Consider the following 25,874-nt stretch of genomic DNA (forward strand, 5'->3'; position numbering starts at 1 on the left):
GACGATGAACACGGGACAGGCAGAGGAAACGGCGTACCTTGTAATACAGGCAACCGATCACCAGCAGTGGGACGGCGTGTCTGACGAGCCTCAACTGCGAAACGAGGGAAAGAAAAACAGCAGTCATGAAATGAGAGCACACAATCGGGTAAAATGGGAGTCAAACAGAGATATACCTCAAAATGAAGACGAGCACAGAATGAGATATGGGGGGTGGGGGGGGGGGGGGGGTGTTAACAGACGGACAGGGCAGCATTGCTCCCAAGTATCACATCTTATCTGAGCCAAATGCTGTTGCTGTCATGTTATGTTATGACCACACTGACACCTAGTGGCCTCACTGGCGACGTCGTCACCAGTCCAGAGCAGAGGCCTCACTGGGCAGCTCAAGTCATAGAAAAGGGAGATATGATGTCTTGTTATTGTCAAAGTTAGAGGCCAACGGCATGCTCATCGGAGACTGGTAATGTTGGCTGTCACTGGAACTTTGTATCAAACCTCAATGCTTCCTGAAGCACCGAGCAAAATGTCTGTTTGCTCAGAAAAATAATAACTTATTTGAAACTGAATTTGGTTCGGGCAAAGCTCTTGTCGTGCTTTGGTATATTTCGTTACATAAGAGCAGTTATATGTTTTATATATATATATATATTTATATATATATATATATATATATATTATGAAACTAAGATAAAAGGTATTGGTAGTGAAACACAGACCGTGTGCTTGTATAGAAACAAATGACCTGGGCATTTCAAAGAGTAACACTGTGGACCTGCCCATGTATATACTATATATTCATTTTTACATGTAATAGGGTAAATATGATGAAATTGTGCATAACACTTTAAAGCTGTAACAACCTTTTTTGGGGGAATAACATTAGCATTAATTAGGAGCCATGTTGGAGCTCAAAACGGGCTGAAGGTAGAGCACATGGGGACTTGATGCAGGTGAAACATCACCTTCACTACCAGCGACATCTTCACATTACACACAACCATCTGATCTGTGACAAGCGCAGCTTTAAAAGCTGAATGTGTGTAACAGGGGTGTCAAAATTACAATTCTCACAGTATCTTTTTTTTCCCGCTCCACCTGTTCCAATTTACAAGAAAGAAAAAAAACAACAACACAAAAACACTTTAGAAAAACGACACACGCGCAAAAAAAAGTTTCAAATGTAAAAATCTAACTGATTTGTGTTTCAGGAGAAAGCATGACACCCCTGAGTGTAAATATAGCTTTCAAAGACATCAAAGGAAAATAAAACCAGCGCCGCAGATGTTTGGTAGCAGGAAGTGCAGCCGCTGTGAGCTCTCACCAGAACCTTGCTGTTGCAGCTGAGCGCGTTGAGAAGCAGAGTCCACAGCTCCTTCCCACACACACCGTAGGCCGCGACTGCACACATGTGGCCGGTCCATATATACTTCATCCTGGGTGGGAGACAGAGGCAATAACATCAAGCAGAGTAGGCTGTTCAAAATGCTTTTTAAACGTCTCACCTGGTTAAATTTCCATTTACTATTGATGTGTTTGGTATCATTCTCCGTGATACAAGGACAGAAATATTTCTCTTTAAATGTGATACTTGGACTTTAGGATGTTCCCTGGAGCCACCAGTAGGGAACATTACATTCAAACAAGACAAACCGTCTTTAGTGTAGCGGACGACTTGGCGGAACGGTTCCAGGGCTGCTTAGACTTCATTTAGAGACTTTTTTAGATCTATGTTCTGATTCAAGGCACATGAATTAGAGTTCTCAAACAAATGAGGGAACGATTGAGTGAGCAGCGGGGAGAAGACTGAGAGGATGAAATGAGCTGAAACCTTGTTGACAGGAGCAGCGGGAGAGAGAGAGACAGAGAGAGAGAGAGAAACAGAGAGAGAGACAGAGAGAAACAGAGAGAGAGAGACAGAGAGAGAGAGAGAGAGAGAGAGACAGAGAGAAACAGAGAGAGAGACAGAGAGAGAGAGAGAGAGAGACAGAGAGAGAGGGGGAGGGGGGGGCATGAGGAAGTGCAGCCTCACAGAAATAAATCTCAGTACCGTTTTTAATGCAAAGGAGCTGTCTGACAGGAACGAATGGCTTTCTGCTCTCTTGGCCTTTCGCTCTTCATCAGCATTTGAGGGAAAGTGCTGAAATCATATGTGTCACTTTCTCCACCACTTGGCTGCCGCCGCATGAAAGGCTCTCGGATTGTTCTCCCCTTGCATGAATTCAATCAGTGCTTTAATTCCTGACTGTAACAGGGATATATATATATATATATATACACACACACACACACACACACTATATGAAATGGGCAGTAAATCACAGCGCTCACAATCGTTGCTTAAGTGAACGTTTGAAAACCTGCATCCCAATATTCCCCTTTGCTTTTGGACGGACTAATTGCAGGTTTCTTTGAATGCGGGGGAAAAAGAAGTGATGACCTCCAATTGTAATCCCTCCAATTTTCTTTGACAGTCCTCACCGAAGAGCCAAAAGTTAAACAAAGAGACCACAGAAAACCCTGAAGGCGCTGGAAAGACAACACGTTGCCCCACAACCACATGCTGCCTTTGGCCCAACCAGGTCCAAATGCAACAAAGTAGAAAACAAACCAGAGCGTGGGCGAATACTTTTACAAGGCTCTGAAACAAGGTTTGTCATTTGAGTGATTGAGAAACATCATCAATAAATGACTGATATTCGTCAGTTCACACATTTAAAGGTTCTCTCTACGGAAGTCAGAGCATATCTATTAGCTCCACACAGCTATCAACATGGGCTAGCAGCACTAGCAGCTAACGGTGCTAACAGCGCAAACGACAGCAACAGTGAGAAGTTGACAAAGTCACCGTGACGTCACCCATTGGTTTGTGGACGGAGGTGACAGAGAGACGGAAACACTGAAGAAGACAATTTTAGGCAACAAAAAAGGTTTCAATTAACTTCCATGAACTGAAAACACACACACGGGGAAAGTTCTTTAGTTGTGAGACATAAACACAGACAACTCCCAGACCAGACAACGCCTTGGTAGAGACCTGTCAATCACAAGGTAGCCCCGCCCCTAAGCATACTCTGCTTTATGGTCTGTGTGACTCTAAATGGACCATCATTTACTAAATGAACATCATGCTGTATTGAAGAAGACTTGAAACTAGAGATAGAGACCATAAACTCATGTTTACAATGTTTACTGAGGTAATAAATCAAGAGAGAAGTAGAGTCATTTTCTCATAGACTTCTATACAATCTGACTTCTTTTTGTTGTTGTTGTTGCTGAACCCTGCTGTTCAGTAGAGAGAATGCAAGTTTAAAGACTAACTCAACGCCGGGTTAAAAAGCAGTGTTTTGCTGCCCTCTCTGGTGCTTTAAAGACGTCCAACAGTGATGTCACTGGGTGCTGGAGTACACCTCGTCTTCACCGCAGCAAGGCGAGCAGTTAAACCACCGGAGGTTAACAAAAACAAGACTTCTGGTGGGTTTTACTTTACTCTTTAAAAACAAACACAAGTGAACTCGACGACATCCAAAAAAAAGAACTTTGCGAGGAAAAACGTGGAACACAGAACTGTACGGCAAAATAAAACGAGCGACTGCACCGAGTGAAACATGTCGGCATCTGTTGCCGTGGTGGAGGCCAACATTGTTTGCTGGTCATGGTTCTGGTGTGACCAATACGAGCACATTTGTCACGTGCCATGCATGTCACAGAGGCAGTGGAAGCTAGCAGGCTCAGAGAGCGGAAACATTCAAAACGAAGTGGCTGGCTATGAAAGTCGCCCGCAAGTATGATGTTTCTGTTCGATGGTGAGGCCGAGGTGGCAGTGCTGGAGTCAGGGCTTCCGGAGTTTGGCTTTTATAACTGGGGCCTCAGAGGGAACCTGCCAATAGATGATGCAGTTAGGTGAACCAGAGGAATGGGCCACGGGGTTTGTGTGTGCCAACAAGAGAGAGAAGCAACATGAAACGTGAGGTGGAATGAGGCTATTTGTTGAAAAGGAGCGACACACAAGGTGAAATATCGAACAGTACAGAGAACGTGCCATGTAGAGTTTTTATTCTCTGCTTTTAAATGCAGTCAAATAAACAGCATTTTTCATTTTGACCTCCCAACGTTCTGCGTGGGAAGTGGCCTCGGCATCTTTCGATTCCCATTTTGCGTGTCGGTTTACAAATGATCTCGTGAGGGTGCTTCCCGCACAGCATCTCTTAACATCCATAGAAAGTGTGTCGTAGAGAAGGAATACACGTTTTGCCCGAGCTTTGGATTTGTCCACATGCAGAAGTAATGTGCACGTGGCTGCAGGAAGAGACAATCTGCATCAAAGCCTCTGGAGTGTGGCGTCTATTTTTCTAGCATTTCCAAAGCCAAAAACACGAGAGCAAAAGGTGTAAAGAACGGATTAAACGGTGTGTTTATCTTTGCTCCACTGTCAGCTGCAAATAGCTTAGGATAGCTAACAGCATGTCTGGCTGAGTAGTTTACTTACTTAAATCTAAAGTCCACTGAGCACATCACTAACTAATTACATTAGTTTATGGGGTTACAGGTTACGTTGTCATTTTATTTAGCCAGTTTAATGGTCTGCTTCCAAAGAAGGAGTGAGAGACGCTGCTCAGTTTTGTTTCTTTTGTTTCTGTCGAGGCAATGAAGCTCGTCTCATTTCGGTGAAAGAGAGAAACTCCAATTCAGAAGGTGTGCGGTTGTATTGCTGTGTATGTTTTTCTTGTTTATTTATTAGACTAAAATAGCTGAGAGAGCTTGTTGAACGTAGTGACTTTGTCACCAAGCTGAAACTACAGGGGGCTTATATTCGTCACGAATATAGCGGCAATTGTCAGACAATTTTAACATTATTGCCAAACTAGGAATGTCACGAGAACCGACGTGTCGGTATCCGGTTGATACCGACATTCTGAAAACGCGACGGCCCTCGTTTCTCTTCAGAGCTGCAGGTACCGTTGATACTGGGCGGGGGGGGGCTCGAGACTTAAATCTGAAAGGACGCAGTAAAGTCGTCCCGGGACCCCGTCTTTTCCCTGACAACGCCACATTTTGAACAACAAATCTGTGTTGAAATCACGGAGGAAAGCTAGTTAACGTTAGCGGTTTGCACCCAGTGGGCAGCACGGTCCTGCGGAGCTAACAGCTAATGTTAACGGAGGTTACGTTGAGTTTCATTACGATGTGCTCAAGCTCTATTCAGTAAAAATGAGTATTAGGCGAAGCTAAATTCTGAATGTGCTCAAATGTAATCTTGTAAAATGTAGTTTTTGGCAAGAAACCTGTAAAGATCCCTGGCCATCAGGGGGCAACTCCTCTGGTTGAAAAAAGAAAATGACTCTACTTCTCTCTTGATGTATTACCTCAGTAAACATTGTAAACATGAGTTTATGGTCTCAATCTCTAGTTTCAAGTCTTCTTCAATACAGCATGATGTTCATTTAGTAAATGATGCTCCATTTAGAGTCAAACAGACCATAAAACAGGGTGTGTTGTAATTGACAGGTTGCTATCAGAGTCGTTGACGGCGTCTCTCCTCCACAGTCCAAATATGGTCACTTCTGTTCACTGGTTGCATTAAAACAAGATGGCGACGGCCAAAATGCTAAACTCAAGGCTTCAAAAACGGCAGTCCACGAACTAATGGGTGAAGTCACGAAGACTACGACCACTTCTTATAAACACAGTGTATGATTGTAACCTTTTTTACTTCCTAACACTAGCTCTACATGCTATTGTTTTGTTTTAGTTTTTTATATGGAAGCTTAGCAGTCAAACAGTGTTTTGCTGGAACAAATAAAGTCTGGTCTTGCATTGTTTCTTGCAATACAAGAATGCTGTTTCGTTATTGCCATGTCTTCTCCTGGCGACTTTTTGTCTGAGAAGCTGAGCTTAAGCCTCAGTCCAGCCATCATTAAAACCCCTTTCACAAGATTGTCCCTTTAAAAACAAGTCAGACCAAGGGGGACGGGGCTTAGCAAGCGGTCTGTTGCATTCTGGTTTTGCCTTGTGTAGTGCAAATTAACTACGAAACACGTACAGCTGTTCAGCAGTAACTCGCTGCTCAGACAGGCAGTGTGTGCCGGGGCATAAGCCGCCGTGGGATGGTGCTCGGAGCGGGGGGGGGGGCTGATCAAGGCTAAAGTGGACCACTCAGACACTCGGTGAAAAGCATTTGAGAGGCACTTTCCAGGATTCCAAGCAGCAAAGAGGAAAAGTACCTTTGAAGAGTCCCCGTCTGAGAATCAAACCGCTGCGGCTACTTAGGAATGTGTGCGAATCTCAAGATAACTGCGTGCACACGATCCTGCAATTACATGAGCTCACCTCATAGTGCTGAAAGCCAGGAGGCCGTAGAACAGCGTGTGCAACAGATTGTAGGCCACATCTGGACGAAAGGCCGCCGCTCGCGCCTCTCCGCCTCCTTTCCTCTCCTCGGCTGAACCTCCTTTAGGTCTGCAGACGGAAAACAAAACAAAAAAGGGCAGCGAGAAAAAAGACAGCAGTGATACATAAAACATTACAGCCAGACGGAGGAGGGTAGGTGGGTGGAATTATTCAGATTATTCAGATTTCAGTAGCTGTTCTTCAGATTGCATTAGCCGCTTACGCACAAGCGGACACGCAGTGATGCACACCCACGAGTGTTTGTGTCTGCGGGAGTCAGCACACAGACAAACAGAGGGAAAAAAAAGCCCGAGGGCAGCGATGTCACTCCCACGATTTGGCCTCCTGCGCCGAATCAGACGGACAGCGGCTCCCATTTGAATGCAAATCCAATCTGAAGCTCTTGCGTCTACGTGAGGTGAGGTAAACTGGATTAAATGAATCCCCCGAATTGGCAAACAGCCCTGTGTTCTACGAGGTTAGTATTCCAGCCCTCTAACTGGCAGAGGGCGAGTTGATATGCTAATGTCATTAGCTCAGCGCGTGGCCCTCACCTTGCACCGCAGGCAAATGGAGCTGGTAGAAATTTCTGTTTTCCCGGAGCTGGATGCAACGACGCCATTTCTGAATCCGCAGCAGTGTCCGGCGGAGACTTGGGGCTGGTGACTACCACTGAGACTGGGATTCTGCCTCCGACAGCCATCATGTCCTCCTCTAAACTGAAACTCCCTTTACGCCCATTTTCTTGTTCCTCTCTGCCAAGTTTGAGGATAACACACCTAAGCGTTAACCTGAGCTATCCCTTAACGGATAAAAATGCATGAGATTGTTTATCAAGAACACGATTTTAAATGTTGTTAATGTTGTGTTTGAAGGAATTTGAACAAACTGCATGTTAGCTCTTATTAATTAGAGATTTGTTTGTTTTTAATCTTGTCACTCAAATAAAAATTAGGTCAAAGGCAGATGGTTTAGAAGTATTAACATAATATTTACATAATATTTCCCTATAATAAGTCAAATATGCATATATTTACATGCCACCTGATAATATTAATAGAGCGGAGGTTGAGAGAAAACGTGTACACCATATGTGTTACCGTGTATCGCCTCCGACACTGAGCTGTCAAATGCCACCTTCCATGTGACGGAAAAACATTGCTTTCACGTGCAAAAGCACGCCCCGCCCCGCCATCACCCACCTGAGGTTCTGCAGTGCAGCCGCCGCCAGCATGGCGCTGAGCAGCAGCAGTGTGAGGGCGTAGGGATACAGCAGCAGGGTGCTGGCCAGGCGCTCCAGTGTGTCGAGGGGCAGCAGGCCGAAAGCCTCCTCGCACAGATACAGACTGGCATCGAAATCCCTGCAGGAGTGAGGGGGGGGTGAAGTGAACAAAGATAGGGGGGGGGGACAAATGGGAGGAATAGAGAGAGAGAACGGGGGAGATGGAAACAAAAGAAGTGAGGTTTGTGATTCAAACTTCTGATGCTTAACATTCACTGCTGAGGTGACCCTGCAGAGTTGGGTCTATTGACGGTTTAGTCGGTCCGGTGCACGAGCTTGAACCCGGTGGATTTAATGCATACTGGCTGAACCAGCATTTGTCACTATGACACGTTCTGGCAAATTAAAAATGTGCCTACATCCGCAACCTGTGCCGACGGCGTCACAGGGTACAAATCCAGCTCGTGTCGCATCAGTAATAAGCAATATCATGACGTGATTAACATGACATTACGTTTGTTTAAGAACAGACTGACGGAGCTAGTGGCGCCTCACGGGCCGCCCGCCCACAACTTAATGCCGAGCCGAGGCCGTACATTGAAGCAGGTCAAATATCAGTAGAGGTGGTGGGGGGGTCAGAGAGTTCACGTGTCTTTAGGTGTGACGCCGCAGAGTTTCAAAGAAAACTAAAACTGCACCAATATAGCAACAGTTTATAACAACAGATTATTAAGCTGTATGACTCGCTGTGTGGAAGGAAACATCTGGCTTGACTTAAACATTTCTATCCTAACTTAAAAAATATGATTGACTGACTTGTTATTCATAATTAAAATAATAAATCGTACACAACAACTTGGTAGGAAATCTTTTAAATTAACAGAAATTACATGCAGCAACAAATTGAAAGCTTGCACAGTAATTCAAATTGCGGTGTTTAATGTATAGTATAAAAACATAAGACTTGACTGAACAGATCGGCCCCGGTGTCACTGACACCTGATCCAGCTGTTTGAGTCAGTGTTGGCCCGACAGCGATTAAAAAAAACAACCTTCGTGAGCTGAAGAGAAGTGTATTGTTACTGACGTGTTTCTTTCACAATGAAACACAAAAGCATACTTTTATATAGCCGGTGTTTTCTAAAGAAACTGCGTCTACTATCTCGAGACAGCATGAAAGCATATTATACCTTTTTTTTTGTATTGTTGGGATGTTATATTTTACAGCATTCATTTTCCGCATTACACCAGCAACGCTGCTCCTGGTTAAACAAGCCGAGCTCTAATTGATCTGAGGATTGAGATATTGCAAAACTCAAGGCGCAGCAAAAAAAAAAAAAAGGTCAGAGGAATGAAACCAGTGTTGGCGAGGCGGAGAGAGCGTGGAGGGAGCGCTGCATTTTCCCAGCCTCCTGAATAATTTAGGGAGGGGGGGGGGGGGGTTGTGAGCCGTGTTATCTCCCACCACGGAGCAGCTATCAAGTGGCTGAGCAGCTCAAAAACACACACACACACACACGCGGTATCTGATCGGTGGGAGGCCTGGTGGCGTTACCCCGACATCTATTATTCGCACACATTTTCACACTCCGGGTGCTACAATACTGGTGCTCAGCGAGTAATACAGTCGAGCTGCATCGAGTCAAAGAGGTGCGTGAGCTCAGGCTGTGCAGACTCTGCTGCGTGTGTGTGTGTGTGTGTATGTGTGTGAGCACGTCTTAGTGGCAAAGTATGGATTAACGAGAGTACGGCGCGGCGGAAGAGCGCGTCAGTCTGTTCTTTGTGTGTGTATGTGTGTGTGTGTACTGCGCGTATGCATCCACGCAGTGTGCGTTCATACCTTGTCGGCCCCAAGGCGAGCTTTGACTTGATGAATTTAAAGATGTGTTCGTCTGATCTGAGTTGAAGAGCTTTCTGCAAACACACACACACACACACAGATAAGGTCATCTTGTCAAGGCTAAAGATCAGCATGCTGAGATGTGTGAATAAGTAAATTTGGGGAGGAGGTAGGTATGAGAGGAGGAGCACCTTGGCCAGGTAGTTGATGGTGATGGTGAGGAGGAGAACCATGGTGCTGTGGAGGAGCAGTTTGGCCAGACGAGCCAGCGGGCTTCCCGTCTTCAGACCGGGCTGCAACGAGAGATTAGTCAATGCAAGGCTGTCACAATTATCCAAAAACACGATTCAATTTCTCTTTTGATTTAAATATTTTTCCCCCAGTCGGCTACTGACAGCTATGCCACTATTACACCATGGAGTATTGATTTGTAAATGTTTTAAAAAGATGGTAAATGGACTTAAACTTGTACAGCGCTTTTCTAGTCTTCCAACCACTCAAAGAGCTTTAACACTACATGTCATCATTCACCCATTCACACACAGCGCAGGCACAGCGACAGGAGCAGCTTGGGGTTGAGTGTGTCGACGAGCGTAGCACACTAAGGTCATGTAATATAAAAATAACTTCTTTCACCGGTCAGTTGGGAGCGAGCTGGAGAACGCGACAACACAAAGAAAGGGCCACTAGTGGCCTTTAGATTGCAGGAGGGCACAAAATGGTATTTGGCTGAGCGCAAAGCGCCAGCTTGCACATTAACCAGACGGCAGCCAAAAGTTTCATTGCGGCCATTAATATTAATTAGCTACAGCTGATATCATTCGCCGTCGAAGGAGTTTTTCATTTAACCAGTGAAGGCTTGAAAACAACAAAAAAAGATCAATCTGTTGTCTTTTTTTTTCATAACGTGAATTTTTTATGTCGTTCCGAGCCAAAAGTTAAAGTCCAAGTGAAGTCACGAGACGTCCAAGTCACGTGACTCGAGTTCACGCCTCTAAATCATGTTAGAATGGCTTAACGAAACCTTTCACAATAAGAGCATGTGCTGCTATGTAGAAATGATCTTTCCCAACCTCCCTCCATCTGTCTCTCCTTCCCACTTTCATCCTGTCACAGCAAATGTTTCTGTAATTGTTGCTGTGATACGATCTGATTGAACTAAATTGCATTCACACCTGACAGGAAAATGTGTCTCTGGCATACAAATTGGAATTATCTTCTGTAGGCTTCTCCGCGCCGCGCGGGTTCATCTTCCATCTGTGTTTTGTGAACGAGCTACAACAACGTCTGGATATTTGTCTGTGCGACTTTGACAATCGTGATTCTCTGTGTTCCCAATTCCTGCCTTTTACTTGTATTCCACAAACACACACACAAACACACACACACATACTCACTAACCTGGCAGTGTCTGATGAAGAGTGCGGCTACGATGAAGCTCAGGACCAGCGATCCCAGGATCATGGAGTTACAGAACTGGAGGAGCCACACGCTCAGCAGACTGCACACTTGAACAAGGTACATAGTGGTCACCTAAAGGAACACACACACACACACACACACACACACACACACACACACACACACACACACACACACACACACAAGTCAGTATCCATCAATGTGTGCTTCCATAATAGTGTATAAATACCTGCAAACAAAAATACTAACAACTCTTTTACAGTTACAGGACTAAAGCTTCCAGAAGCTAAATAAAAACTTTGTCAGACTCTTTTGGACGGACCACTTTCAGTCAGCTGAATGGCGCCGTTTTATAGATATCCTATAATATGTCATAAGTGTCTGGTCCTTGTCGGAGCCATTACCTGTGTGGTCGTCAGGAAATCACCACAGTCCAGGGTGTATATGATGAGCGCCTGGACGAGCAGGATGAACTGGTTGAACTGCCACGTCAGACAGAAGCAGAACGTCGTCACGTACATCAACCACACCACCACCTTCTGAGGAGGGACACACACACACACACACACACACACACACACACACACACACACACACACACACTGGGGTTAGACATCTAAACGGGTGAAGGTTGATTACTGTAAATGGGTTGGCTGTGGGGATGGGATGATGTCGGATGTCATTGCCCATCGGGATGAATACCGTTTGAGAAGATAAAGAGTGGTGAATTTTCCACTATCGGAATAATCGTGAATATCGTCACAATATCTCGCTCGGAACAAACTTTTTGCTTTCACCAGATTCTGTAACAAACTATAAATTCTGAGCTCCTCAGCGCAACTAGGAAGCCATGATTGATTCATCTGTGAAACTCTGATGGAACTGCAGGCTGATGACCACAGAGCTTTGAGGAGATACAGGAGAGGTTGTAAAAATGTGAATAGCTCAATATATATTGTATTTTCAACATTTTTGGATATATAGATTCCATTGTTTTGCCATATTTTTTAAAATAAATAATCAAAAAAATTAAACTTTTATACAATTGATGGCATTGTAACTGTGTTGTACAGCACAAAAGACTCTACTTCTACTTTCTTAACTAAATGTGAGATGAAGTGACTCATGTTTTAGTGTCCGTGTCAGAGTTTTAAGCATATTTTGATGATTATCGGAATAACATTGTGAATCCCATGTCTGGTTGAGCGTGCCGACATGAAGCCCGTCGTGTGGGTTTTTTTTTCCTTCTCTTTTTTTGTGCGTACCTGCTGCAAGGCGGTGAGCTGAGGCCTGAGGTAACAGGTGATGGTGGTGATCTGCAGCGCTAGGAAGGGCAGAGACCAGTTCTCTCTGAGGGAGATGGTGAACTCCACACGAGTGGTATCGACCCTGATGGGAGGGAGAGAGGAAGAGAGAGAGAGAGAGGGAGGGATGGAAATCAATTGTTTTAAATGATGCAACATCAAAACTCCCAGTTGAACAAGGTGAGAAGTACTGCGCTGTTTAAAACTTCCTGTGCTGATGGAGCTAAACAACCAGAGGAGTTCGTTAAAATAAGGCGGACTGGCTGGTCTGAGGAGGATCCGAGTCTGCTCGGAGGGCGGGCGGTCCTCTGGAGTTTGGCTTTTTTTGTTATGTCTCTTCTGCCCATCCCCAGTTTGAAAGCCTTGTTTCTGGTCCATGAGACGGATCGAGTCCCCACCACGCTCTTACTCCACACACGGCAAAATAAAAGCGTGAACAGGTTGTTGTCACCAATATTCTATGGCAATGCATTCATGGCCAACTGTGAGCGGTTTAGGGGGAATTTTGCTTTGGAGCAATTTATTTTATTTTCCACTCAACCCTGCAAGACAATAATCCTCTATATAAAAAAAAAACATCTTTACATTCACACCTGACATAAGAGAATTAGAACCTATTAAATGAGCTCATTCACAGAGTTTTGCTGCTGAAGTGGTTCATTAAACTCTTGTATTTTCCTTGTGGAAGAAATCATGATTCAACGGGACCTTTACTGCACGGCTGTCTTAATGACCACCTTGTGAATGCTTGAATCTGTTCATTTCACTGCTCTCTCTCTCTCTCTCTCTCTCTATCTATCTATCTATCTATCTATCCATCCATCCATCTATCCATCTATCGAGAGAGAGAGAGAGATTAGTGAAAGAGAGACATTAATGTATAAGACTTGAGGCTTTTACACTCGGGGGGCCTGTCGAGTCAATGAAAGGAAAAACTATTCATACCGGCAGCGATGCAAATTTGCAACAGTTGCAGCACTTTTTCAACAAAAGGTTTGAATGGATTTACAAACTTCCAGCGTCTAACAGTCTGTCTGAGGTAACTTGTTGTCTAGATTAAGCTACTGTGTTATATCGAGTGAATTTGAGTTCCCTCTAGTAAACAATTATGCAGTGTAAAAGGCTTTTATTGTGAAAGGTAAGAGCGGCAGGAAGGTTGAAAGGAGGAATATATTTTGCCGTTTTGTTGTTATACACTAAAGAGAAAACGTTTGAGTTCGTCAGTTTCACACAGCGTGATTGGGTGATGCCTTTATTAGCGGTGCCAAAGCTCAGAAAAATCAACCTCGTTCTGAAAAGAATTACATCTCCTCTTCGTCGCATAATATTCCCGTTCTGTGTGAAAGCACTGATGGCAAAAATAGACTTACGCTGACTGAGAAAAAGCAATCACGGCTTAGTTTTCTATCCAGAATCTGAGACGAGATTTAGATGATACGTGAATTCTACAGTTATATTACATTACTACAGGGGAGAAAGTCGAAACACAGTCCTCCATGGAAGTAAATAATGTGATCCAATCAACAATCAAAGCGTACAAGAGAAGAAATAAATGTCAGCGTGAAATCAAGGGCTGATTACCAACGATAAACACTCAAGTAAATATCTGATGATTTCAGATAGAGAATGAAAAAGTGAGCAGTTACAAAGCACATGAGTCGTATATGTTGGAAAAAGAGCGGATCATTCGATGTAGATCGCTCACGTACTGGAAATGTCAGAAACAGGGACGTAGAGTGTCACCACAAATACTAAAGCATGACATCCCTCTTAGCTGTTACATGTTAAAATACCACGAATAGCAAGTAATTATGAGGAATGTTGTAAACCTAGCTCCAGACAGGACTAACAGCTAATGACTGACGAAGATACATCTTGAGATTGAAAAGATACACGACAGGAATCAAAGCAGGGCGGATTTGATATTATTCACACAAATGTCGACAACAACAGGAGTGCATGAATGCTTGTGAACGTCTTCTTTTCTTTAATTGATATTGTTTAAAGATGTCCTGAGGAGTGTTCTTCTAAACAAAGACTGTTTATGTTCACTGTTGCGCCACAAAACACATTGCAGGTGTCGTTGAGGCCTAACAAACATGTTGAATGCATTTACTTCCACATAAAACATCTGCAGAGACAAGATTTCTTGAAAAAGTTTAAAAACTGCATTGTTTCCACCCATGGTCACTTGTTTACAGTACTCTTCTTCACCACACACATCCAGTCAGCTGAGCAAGAAGATGGCTGAAGCGACTTCACTGAGAAACGACTCAACATCAAAAGATGTGCCATATAAAATAGTATTATAAAATAGCTCATTTTAGACAGTAATATTTGTAACCAATGTAGCAATGAAGCATGGTGGAATTAGCACGCCAGCTGACTAACCAGCCCAGGAAAGGCGCTGGGATTTCAAGAAAACTTGTCATAGTGGCCAAACGGTGGAATTGCAATTTCCTGGCCCGTCACATGATGCCGTTGGGCCCAAAAAGACTCTTTCCCCATAGACTTACATTGGGAAAGAGACGTCTGTTAATCAGCTTTCCCACTATGATCACTTGAATAGCCTTGATTTAAATCATTAGATTCTAAAAGTTGTAGAACGCTCTATTAGCCGAGTTCACAGGTATTTTCCTTCCTCCCGTTTATGTAAATGACAACGAGGCTGGACCGAGGCGGGTTTCACAGGAAACAGCAGTGCGCTTGCGCTACGGGCCCCAATGCATGAAGACTTCACGAGTCACGGAGCAAGTTTCATAGGAAACGACACTGTATCCAGCTCTCTTCAGCCGTCCATGCTGTCCGCTGGTTAGCTTGCTAATTCCATGCTTCCCTAAGCGGCAAGAGTGTGTGTGGGTGAAGTTGTTAAATTTGATTAATTTGCTCCATCTCTCTCTCTGCTTTGAAACATTGCTATTCCGCGGCTCGTTTTAGTGCAAAACCTCACTTTAGAGAGTCCGCCACTTGTCAGGTTTAGTTAATATGGAAGTTAGCCCAACGGTCTCAAGTTGACTTGAACGGGAACGTCTGCTCTATTCTGTTTCTATGCTCTCAGACATCATTGAATGCAGTGATTTCTTTTCTTAAATTTCATTTCTGCACATCATGTCAGACTAAAGCAAACACGCCCTGGACAGGAAATCCCGACCGTATCGCCTGTTTTATACTCGTTAAATACAAAATGTTAACCTTTGACGACTCAGTTTTGTATTCAGGTGTCCGTTTACTGCAGGAGACGATTGATAAGAGCCGCCGCTCAACTGTTGAGGAGCTTTGTTCAGCTCGGCTCTGAGCACATAAGCAGAGCTTCGAGGTCTGCCTCCAGGGGAGATGGTAACGTCCCTAAACGTGGCTCTACCTTCGCACAATGTGCTTTATCTTTTAAAGCCACTAAAGAACGGAACAAGCTCCCCGTCGAGATCAATGAACGGCACACATTTCCCACCGAGGTTAAAAAATGGATTCTAAGCAACCAGTCTTTGTCATTTTGACGACCTGATTCTATAACTTGGTGTGACTTATACATGTAGTATTTTGACACTTGTATTCTGTTTATTCCATTGAAGTGTTTGTGTGTAGGCATAAATAGATAGTTGGTGCATTGAATGTATTTTTGTACATGTCCCTGGTGTAAATAAATGTAATAAACTAGGTAAGAATCCAATTCATAGACACACAAACATGGTTAAAATGTAAGGGCTATTTTTACTCAGTTTTTTTTAAGCGCTCCTGTCACAAAATGAGTCAAGGGGATTTGCTGGGATAATGCAATTTTTAAAAAGCGGTTTACACATGAATGCACAGGGCTCATTACCCACCTGTTGAGGATGTACCAGACCCCCGTGAGCGTGCCGGCCAGCCAGGAACCCGACAGCAGCCACGCTGTGAGGTACAGAGCGATCACGTACACCGCTTGGAGCGAGAACACTGTGTAGATGTAGAAATACACCGGCTCCAGATAGGACTGGACACACACACACACACACACACACACACACACAGAGAAAGCATTAGTTCATTAAGCGATTTAAATGGACAGAGTTGACTGCAGTGACTGCGATCCGACTCGGGCACTCAGGAACGTTGTGGCCTTTTCAAAGTTTGGTCCGATATTTCCCTCACTGGCATTCTTGTCGCGGCGACATCTCTGAGGGAGCTAAGTAACCGTTTCCCGGTTAAATTGATATGCCAATACGGAAACCTTTTCCTCCAGTGTGACAAGTGCAGGTGTGCCGAGCCACGTCAAGACCAAAAAAAGATAAAATGCCAGAGCACCTCAAACGCCCCGACAGCCTATCATTCGTAACAGGACCAGGAACTTAGTTCATCATGACGACAGAAGAAAAATATGGCAGCGTGTGATGTTGTTTTCACATTTTTCACACGGCGAGAACGCTTCGTTTCAAAATGACAACGAAAGTCACAGAGACCGTCAATCATTTGGTGTTTTTTTTGCAATAGTGGTGGTCATTACTCTAATCTTTTTGTGTTTTACAAGCCAATTGTGAGGAGCTGACAGCTGAGTGATGGGGTACCTGTATGGGCAACACTCTGTAGAGAACACTGAGAAAGACCTCTTGGTAGATATTCATTCTCTGCAGGAGATTGATGGTCCTCTTGGATTCTGTCAAGTTGTCATGGATCAAATCGGAGAGCCCTAAGAACACACACACACACACACACACACACACACACACACACACACACACAAGTATAAAATGACTATCTTCACAGTGACAGAGAGTGATAGTGATTATTCGGAGGAACGGGTGTGATTCATGTTCCTCAAAGCTCCCATTTACAGAGTATGCTGCTGATTAAGGAACAATAACAGTGTTTGAAATGTATGCTACCGGCTACAACCACAGTGTGTACTTGAACCCGTCGGTGCTTTCCACCATAGGATCCTCGAGCGTCACTGCACTCGTTCAATTAAAGTAACTAAATACTGTTGTTCTTCTCCCAACAGTCTAAATGTGCCTGGGTTTCACGCAGTGTTTTATAGCATATCTCGTCCGGAGGAAGCCTATACGAAGCCGATAAATCTCCACTAACATCATGAAAGGTTTTCATCAAATAAAAACATTAACCTTTAGGGGGGAAAGCAGATGAGCTAGCAAATAGCAGCAAATGTCATCTATCAAACTGACCACGAGAGGAGATGAGTCAAGTCTACCTCTTCTAAAAAAGCTTCCAGCAGGAAATGCGGTTCATGGACAAGGAAGTTCAAACACAAATCAAAATGAATGATAATGTTGCTCCATATCTGCTGGATGCGTGTTCGCCATATCGACTTAGAAGGTGATAATAATACATCCCTGTTGTGTGTCTGCTGCCCCCAAGTGGCCAGAAAAAAACCCTGTTATTGCAGGTTTGTTTAATTCAAGTTTATTGATAACATTTTACTCGTCAAAATGATCACTAAAATCTGGGAACGAGGCAACACTGGTACAACACAGTCACACAAACGGCCAGACGAGAGACACGTTGTACACAGTCGGATTATTTTATGTGATCTCGGGCTGCACATGTGCAACGGTCTCATCGCAGGACATGTGATGACGGTTTGAACGCGTCATGTTACATAATTTCTTTGATACAAAAGTAAAACTTGCACTCACTCGAGTCAGGAAACTTGTCAGAATACTCATATTTGATTGGCTGAGCTGCATCACGTGATGTGATTTACGCCGCATCGGCCGGTGTGCTTCCTGCACCGCTGAACAAGTACCGTAAAGGCTGGAAAAGCTGCGCTGGTTAAAATAGAAGCGCTCTGTCAAAATGTAATAATTCTCAATTATCTATCGGTTTTAGGTCCTGGGTCCAGATACAACGGCGTCTGGGTCCGGATACGGACCGCGGTCTGCCTATTAGAGACCCCTGCTCTAACCCATGAAGACTGGTACTGACATGACATCAACTCATACGCACGCTGGTGTCATCATTCCAAAACGGGGCACTGGGTGCAGTATCATTACTATGCATTGGGTTTGACTGGAACAAAGCATGACACTAAACCTGCAGCAGAGGGCTGAGTTTGTGCTGCAGGCTGGGATGTGTCAGCCTGATCACTGCTGTGTTCTTGATCCACGTAGGACCATAAAAAACAGCACTGTTTTCCATAAACAAAATAGATATTACTACCCCCACACACACACACACACACACACACACACACACACACACACACACACACACACACACACACACACACACACACACACACACACACACACACACACACACACACACACACACACACACACACTTCCCTTCAACCATTCCCTTTTCATCTTTCTTTCAAACTGTCATTTTAGCTTTCTCCCCTTTTCTCTCCTCACTCACTTTGTTTCCTTATCCTCTCCTTCTTCCCTCATACCTCTCCTCTCCTCTCATCCCTGCTTCTGTCACTGTCCTTCCTTTTTCTCTTTACATGCCTCCTTGCATCCTTTTTTCTGCCACCTCACTTGTTTGGTTTTCCTATATCCCATCTTTTGTTTTAATTTCTTCCGTGACGCCCTCCCCGTATTTTTCTCCTCCCTCCCGCACCCTTAGCGCGGTAACTCTTAGTAACTTCAGTAGTTTCTGCACATCGAGCCTTTCAGCTGACGGGAAAAGAAACACAGAGCGAGACAGAGAAGGAGGTCAGCCAGTTCCTCAAACTGATTGCAGCTCAATTATTTGCCTTAGTGACAAATTAGGCCCGTTTCGACTGGGTATTTTACGTGATAATGGGAACAAATAATTAGACTAATTTCCCTCAGACCAGACTGTGCGTCACAAGAAGCTGCAGTGATTAGTTTGGTATGGTTGGAAAGTTAAGGGGGAGAAAGTAACGGTTTCTTTCTCCTTGTTATAGCGGGTAGAGACAGCCATCTGGTGTCTATCCATGTAAAAAAGTACATTATTGTATTATAAGACAATGCTGCAATAATTACAGTTAAAATAACAATTATCACAATAAACATGAAATGCTGGATGATATCATTTCATACTGCCTGGTGGCCATCTGTCACTGGCAGACTGTATCAGCTGTAGCGAGCTGCCGACTTGATAAGGTCTCGTGATGTACGTCTGAACCGAATTTGTGGATTTGGAAAATCATTAGATCCCAACTCATTAAGCTCAGTAACATTAAGCTAATGTTAGCTCCATTAATTCCTTCTCTGGCCGACTCTTTAGTGATAATGGCTGACTCGTATTAAAACAAGAATCCCGTAAAAGGGTCTTAAATAAATGTTTAATAGCAAGATAAACACTGAGGCTGAAGCTACATGACCCAGCTAAAGTCCTCCTCACCAGGTGATGAGTCATGTAAAGGATTTACCGCCTCGTGGTTGTATGCCGGTACCAACCCGGTCATGTTTCCGTGCATGTCCACGTCTGTCCAAAATGTCAACAGTTCCTCATTTTATCCTCTTAGACATTTGTGTGAAATTGTCATAATTAGCGTAGGATTTCTTGAGCTGTGGTCAGAAAAGTGTTTTGTGAGGTCAGAGTTATCTTTGACCATCAAATTCCAATAGGCTACGCGATCGTGTTCATGAGAATGGACTGAAGATTCAACAACATAATGCTTTCGGCCACGACTGAAAACAGCTTTGTTCTAGTGTTGCAGTGTAGAGCTGGTTAGTCGTGCTATCATAAGTTTGATAAAGACAAATGTAAGATCAGACTGTACCCTAGTTACTAACTAGCTTATATACCCGTTTGTATTTTCAAACAGTGTGTTTTCACATTTGAAGTCACAAAAGAAAACGCTTTCAGGATGACGACACGAATTACGAGGGTGCAAACCTCCCCAAATCCAATAAAGAGTAGAACAGAGCTGCTAACGTTAGCTTAAACTCTGTTAGCATCAAGGACCGGCTTCCACACAGCAGGCAAATACTACACAAACAGTGCCTGGTTAAGTCACAGATAATATGGTTAGTTAATGTAGGTGGTAGAAATACTGCTAGGTTACGACTGTAGTAAGCTAGTTAGTTCGACTTGCTAACATTTGCAGCCTATGCTACATCAGATGCACACTGTTTAATCTTTCGTTCTTGTGTCTAAACATTAATGATACAGAGTATCTCTTACTAGAGACGCATGCACATTGCTTCATGTGGAGAAAGCCAGAGCTCGTTGCGGTCACTTATCGGTGATCAGAGAATCGCCGTTTGGGTGAGCGGTTAAGCAAACAATCAATCACGCTCATAACACAAAGGATGACATAAGTGCACAGGCTGACATTTGATAACTTCAATAAAAAGACAATATCGGTGCAATATGTATACGGAAAAAGAAATGACGTTGCCACCACAACACAGTTCACACCTTCCTGTATGGACGGGGCCTGCAACATCTGCTTGTAGTACGAGTAGTACAGTCCACACTCGGTCCGAAACGAGATCTCCCGCTCCACCTCCTGAAAGCAAGAAATAAAAAAGGTGGGTTTTTTATTTAGTTGCATGAAACCAAAGACTTATGTTTTCTTTTTTCTTTTTTAAATATGGAAAACAGATATCCTGGCACCGCATGACAGAAACACGGAGGATGGAGGCAAAGCAGCTAATACACTCGTAATCCTCGGCAGTAACAATGAGACAGGTAGCGCGGCGTGTGTGCGTGTGCGTGTGCGTGTGTGTGTGCGTGTGTGTGTGTGTGTGTGTGTGTGTGTGTGTGTAGACGATGGCTTCCCAAGAGATTTCCCGCTTGCCATGCATGATTACTGTTCCACTGGGGGGTAAAAAAACAGAGAGCAAACAGCTGCAGAATATTAACTCCATCAATCTATCGTGTCCTGTTAGTAAATAGTTTTTACAGCTGTGCTCCATTTAAAAAGACATTCTTTGACCACAGTGATACATTTCTTTGACGTATCGGCTGTGATTTGACTGTCGGGTGTTTGTCAAATCAGAGGGAGCTCGAAATCTGCTTGTTAATTAAAAACCGACGGATATTTCGGAGTATTATCACGATGCCATTTATGTCATCTTGTTTCCAGTAATGACCTATGATTAAAAGATCATCCCACATAAAAAAAGACCATAAAAACCGTAACAACTGATTCATTGACCAAATGACACGGAATGGAACAGACCCGCTGATTTCTATTCGCATTACAACGTGAGCTACCGCGCTGACATTTTGCGACATTCAAATACACTTTGTATATAAAAATGTCCCACATTCTAACCATCTATGAATGTCCCTCTGTGGCCCGTGGGCCCCACCCTTACAGCTACATTTCATCATCTTAAGTGGAATTGATGGCAGAATTAAATTAGCCTGGATAATTTAATTCCAGTCATCAGCTACCTGACAGCAGGTATCAGGGAGGATCACAACCATGCAGGACACCGAGCAACTAAACGAGAAACTACGCAGGCCAGTGGTTCCTAGTGTCCCAGACCAACGTGGGTGTTCCCGCCAGCTCCTTCATTCTCTTTATGAACCACTCGCTGAGTAATCGAGTGAAAACCAGCAGGACTTTGAGACCCGAGGAGCACAATAGAGAACCACTAGTTCATAAAACAGTCCTAACATCTTACATGCATATTTGTATTTGCTACGTTGCTGTATTAACATACACAGACGCAGCCAGAAATGATGAAGCTTTAACTAGAACCAGAGGCCGGCACTGTGAGCACAGTGTGCAAAACAATGTTAATAGGAAATAATAAAGACCCTCCACCGCCGCGGCCCGCCCACAGAGGTGCTGTTAATTAGACTGTTCCTGGGACGTAGTGGGCAAGTACAGGCGGTGCTTGACTGACATCTTCCTGACTGTGATTCATTGTGTTGCATTGTTCAGGGTGGGGAACCTATTATTGGTAACCATCATACATACACGCCCACCCGTTAATATATATATACACAGGGTATATGCCTAACACTTTATTTTCAAAAATGTGAATTAACCAATCATAAACTCCAACCATATCTTTTTTCCCACAGAAGGACACAATTTTGGTTACAGACGCAACATATAATTTATAATATAATATAAATGATCCTGTCTATTTAGCTCAATTGGGTACAAGAGGCCTACATCATATGGTATAATTGTAACACTACAATTTGCCCTTTTCCCAGCAGCCACACAAAAAAAAAAACCCAGATGTATAAAATGAATTATGGTCTCATTCTATTTAGTGCGTCACAGCCAGCATGTTCAATAGGCTACCAGGGCTAAAATGAATATCATGAATTACACCCGTGTGTCGCTGTGGCTGCTTCGACACACGGTGTATTGGTGCATCTATGTCGCGTGAAACGTTCTCAAATCAGTGTAAAAGGATTGTTAGTAAGTATCGAATATAAATGATTCTCTCAGCGTTCCTGAAAAATGAGCCTGAAACGTCTACCCAAGACAAACCCAAAGTAAATTGAAAGCTGGTCTTGGAGGACATGCGTGGTTTTGGTCTCTTGTGAAAGGAAACAATGTCCAATAGAAAATAATCTGAATCACTGTAAGTGACTACTGGCATTGAGGAATCGAAGCTTTAACACACGGAAGTAGAGGGTTTATATGTCGGCCTGAATATTTTCTTGAAAACAAATGCTTACAGATTACTATGGCGGGGACTAAAGCCCCCCCCCCCCCCCCCCCCCCCCCCCCCACAAGGGGCCCAAAGGTAACCCTGGTCCTGGTCCCATGGTGGTTATAGAAACCACCTGTCCACTTGGCCCCTTACTGAGGCAAGACGCTTTTTAAGTTGAACATTTTTTATATGATATTCAATGAACTTATTTTAATGTAGCCTAGCTTTATAGAGAGAGAGAGTTAACAGACTCCTACTGTAAGAGGAGATTGGACAGCTGAGGAGTGTTTCCATTTGCACCTGCCACTTGGGAGCGGTAGCTCGTCCGCGCTGCGCTCGGCTAATCAAACTTTCAACTGAACGCGGCGTCAGAACTCCTACCGTGAGCTGAGAGAACCACAGCAGGTTCTCGTGTATGGCGTTGACGCACCAGGCCTGAGTCAGCGCCAGCAGCCCGGCTAATGACAGCCCGGCCGCCATGGAAACACGCCGTCGCCAGGGCCGCCGGGCCACAATGCCCGGACCGGAATGAGCGCCGGACCGTCCGAGCAGAACCGCCGCCCCCGCGCCCTCCTGGGCGGCATCGGCGGACCGCTCTGTGCCCCGCGTCACGTTACCGCGGCGTCTCCCTTCATCTGCAGCATCTCGCGGAGGAGGGCCCGCACGATGTTGCAGCTTGCTCGGCTTAACTCTCTTACGAAGCTCCATTGCCTGAGACGGCGGAGATCATCAATACACTCTTGGATCCTTTGATGCGCTGAATTCAGGTAGATAAACAGCACGCTCCCGGGCTGAGTTATAGAACTGATCCAAATCCATTACAGCAGTAAGTGTAAATGCGGTGCGCTTCTCGTTTCTTGAAGTCGGTCCAAATAAATTAACTTTTTAATCGCTTCAAGTTCCTTGCCAAAAGGAAATATGCAATAAAAGCTTTCTCCGAGGGAATGAGCAGCAAGTTTCCTTCCCAATCCTCCTTTAGAGTTTGCTCGGGGCAGAACAAGCCTTGGCTTTCCACCAAGAACTCTGATGAGATGGCTAATCCTCGGTTTAAATTAAGGTCAAAGAGAACGGGCCCAGTTAACAAGTTCACACGTTGCTCATTACCCCGAAAGCTACTTCACTCCTCAGCAGGCACCGATCCTCCTCTATTCCGTTTCCCTCTGCTGCCGTTTCCTCTTCATGGCTTTTTCAATAACTCCCATCCCTCTGATGCAGCGCTTAGAAGAATCCGGGCGAGCTTCCGTCCAGCGCTGGCGTCGCAATGTACTCCTTCAACGAACGACCAACATCTGAACTCCAGCAGTCACTTCTAAACAAAAAAAAGCAGTCGTCCTCGACCGAGTAGGGCTACGAAACAACGGGCTGGGCTGTAGATAAGTGGAGCAGTCAGAGGGAGGGGAAGGGAAAAAAGAAAGAAAGAAAAGAGAGCCACTACTGGTGACCTCTTGTCTATAAAAAACACACATGCACACAGGCAAAGAATAGGACGGGGTGGGGGTAAGGAACGTCACTCGGAAAAATGTGTGGGGGGGGGGGGGGCATTTGTCAGAGTGTTTTGTGGATCTGGAACCGGCCTCAGGCTGTGATTACACGTCTGAAATAGACTCGGGTCTGTGCCGGGACCGTCTCTCACTGCACACGTCCGAGGAGGACCGGTGAGAATAAGCGTTGTAGAGGTGTGTGTGTGTGTGTGTGTGTGTGTGCGCGAACGAGGACTTGATAACAAACCCCCTTCAGACCCTTTGACCTGAGGCTGAACTGCTGCCGCATTCTCCTCTACAGCACCGTGGGTGAGGAGGCCACATGTGAGATTATTAAAACCAGTCCCCGGTTCTGTTCGGCAAACAAGCTCCTCCACAGACCGCCAGCATTCTGATACCATCAGTCACGTAGGGTCAGGTCACACGGAAACAACTGCCAAAAGCACAAACAGCGAGCGGGCAGGACTCCCAGACTCACAAATGACTTTCCAGCATGTTTCACGGTCCTTTCCATCCTACTTGACCTGGACCCCCTTAAGAGAGCGCATGTGTGTGTGTGTGTGTGTGTGTGTGTGGGAGTAAATGTGAGCGAGTGGATCTCTAAGGGCAGGAAACTAAATACATAATCTCAACTCTAGTTGAGGGAGGAACAGCCAGCTGTTGGAGGTGAAGTCAGACTGCAGCATCAGCTGCGTCTGAACAGTGCAGCAGTGGTTGTGTCTTTGTACTATTTAACGTCACCATAGAAATGAGCTCAAATGTGAGAAAGGATTCTAGATTGTGATTATAGATCCACACGGTTATCTCCTCAACTGTTGACAACGAGAGAGTTGTGGCCTTAATCGTGTCTAACAACCAAACCAAACGGAAGTGGAATCTCATCAAAGGAGGGTCCTTGATCTAATGTGTGTATGTGTATATATATACACACACACACACACACACACAGTATATATGTGTGTGGGTATGGTTAGGATTTTATCAATACTAGTACACCTGTCGATACTGCTTATCAGTTTGGTTCCTTATCAATACTCTTAGCAGTTCTTTTTGATTATTTTGTGAGAAAATCGATGTTACTTTAATATTTCTGTATGTAAACAAAGTCTTTCTTGAGCAGCAATACAAGGAGTTCCAAAATCTTTAAAGAACAATCGCAGCTAAACACTGAACTAAGCTTTTAGCTATTACCCTGTTCTTATGATCAAACGCCGCATCCTCGTTACCTGCAGTGGACGAGGATGGACGGCTGCTCCACCAACAGTCCAAAACTGAGCATTTCTGCACATTGATGTCCTGCTCGTTGGCTAAATGTTGTGATAAACTGCTGGTATTTTCTGCCTAACATGTGAGGGTTTTATTGCATTTGTGACAACGAGCGTTCTCAGCATCTACTGGAGTGAAACGTAGCCACACTTTCCATCTTTTGTTCTCGCTGCACAGAGCAGTAGAACATTCCTGTGTTCTGTGAGGTAGAATTACAGTTTATGTCGACAAAGTCTGAAGGCTTTGAAGATATGACAGCTTCAGTTCTGTGTACAGTATATACATCACTAATATACACTATATACACACACACACACACGGAACTGAAGTATATAATATATAAGTAAGATAAAATTCGTAGATAAAGAGAAAATATTCTAAATTAAACTAAGTGTGCACTACAGCAGTACATTT

General features: G+C 44.3%; 1 protein-coding gene across 1 annotated transcript in view; it reads right to left on the reverse strand.

The window, feature by feature from the left end:
• The window catches only part of dpy19l3 (dpy-19 like C-mannosyltransferase 3), a 47,494-nt gene that overhangs the window by 15,782 nt on the left and 5,838 nt on the right, over positions 1 to 25,874 (reverse strand). Inside the window, exons 4-15 of the mRNA XM_079163863.1 lie at positions 20,504 to 20,594; positions 16,717 to 16,838; positions 16,000 to 16,145; positions 12,140 to 12,263; positions 11,279 to 11,413; positions 10,854 to 10,985; positions 9,644 to 9,745; positions 9,453 to 9,526; positions 7,593 to 7,751; positions 6,331 to 6,459; positions 1,325 to 1,436; positions 38 to 94 (exon numbers count right to left, since the gene is read on the reverse strand). Of these exons, the coding sequence (XP_079019989.1) occupies positions 38 to 94; positions 1,325 to 1,436; positions 6,331 to 6,459; positions 7,593 to 7,751; positions 9,453 to 9,526; positions 9,644 to 9,745; positions 10,854 to 10,985; positions 11,279 to 11,413; positions 12,140 to 12,263; positions 16,000 to 16,145; positions 16,717 to 16,838; positions 20,504 to 20,594 (1,383 nt within the window). The remainder of the gene's footprint in view (positions 1 to 37; positions 95 to 1,324; positions 1,437 to 6,330; positions 6,460 to 7,592; positions 7,752 to 9,452; positions 9,527 to 9,643; positions 9,746 to 10,853; positions 10,986 to 11,278; positions 11,414 to 12,139; positions 12,264 to 15,999; positions 16,146 to 16,716; positions 16,839 to 20,503; positions 20,595 to 25,874) is intronic.

The sequence above is a fragment of the Pholis gunnellus genome, assembly GCF_910591455.1.
Source record: "Pholis gunnellus genome assembly, chromosome: 1".
Lineage (NCBI taxonomy): Eukaryota > Metazoa > Chordata > Actinopteri > Perciformes > Pholidae > Pholis > Pholis gunnellus.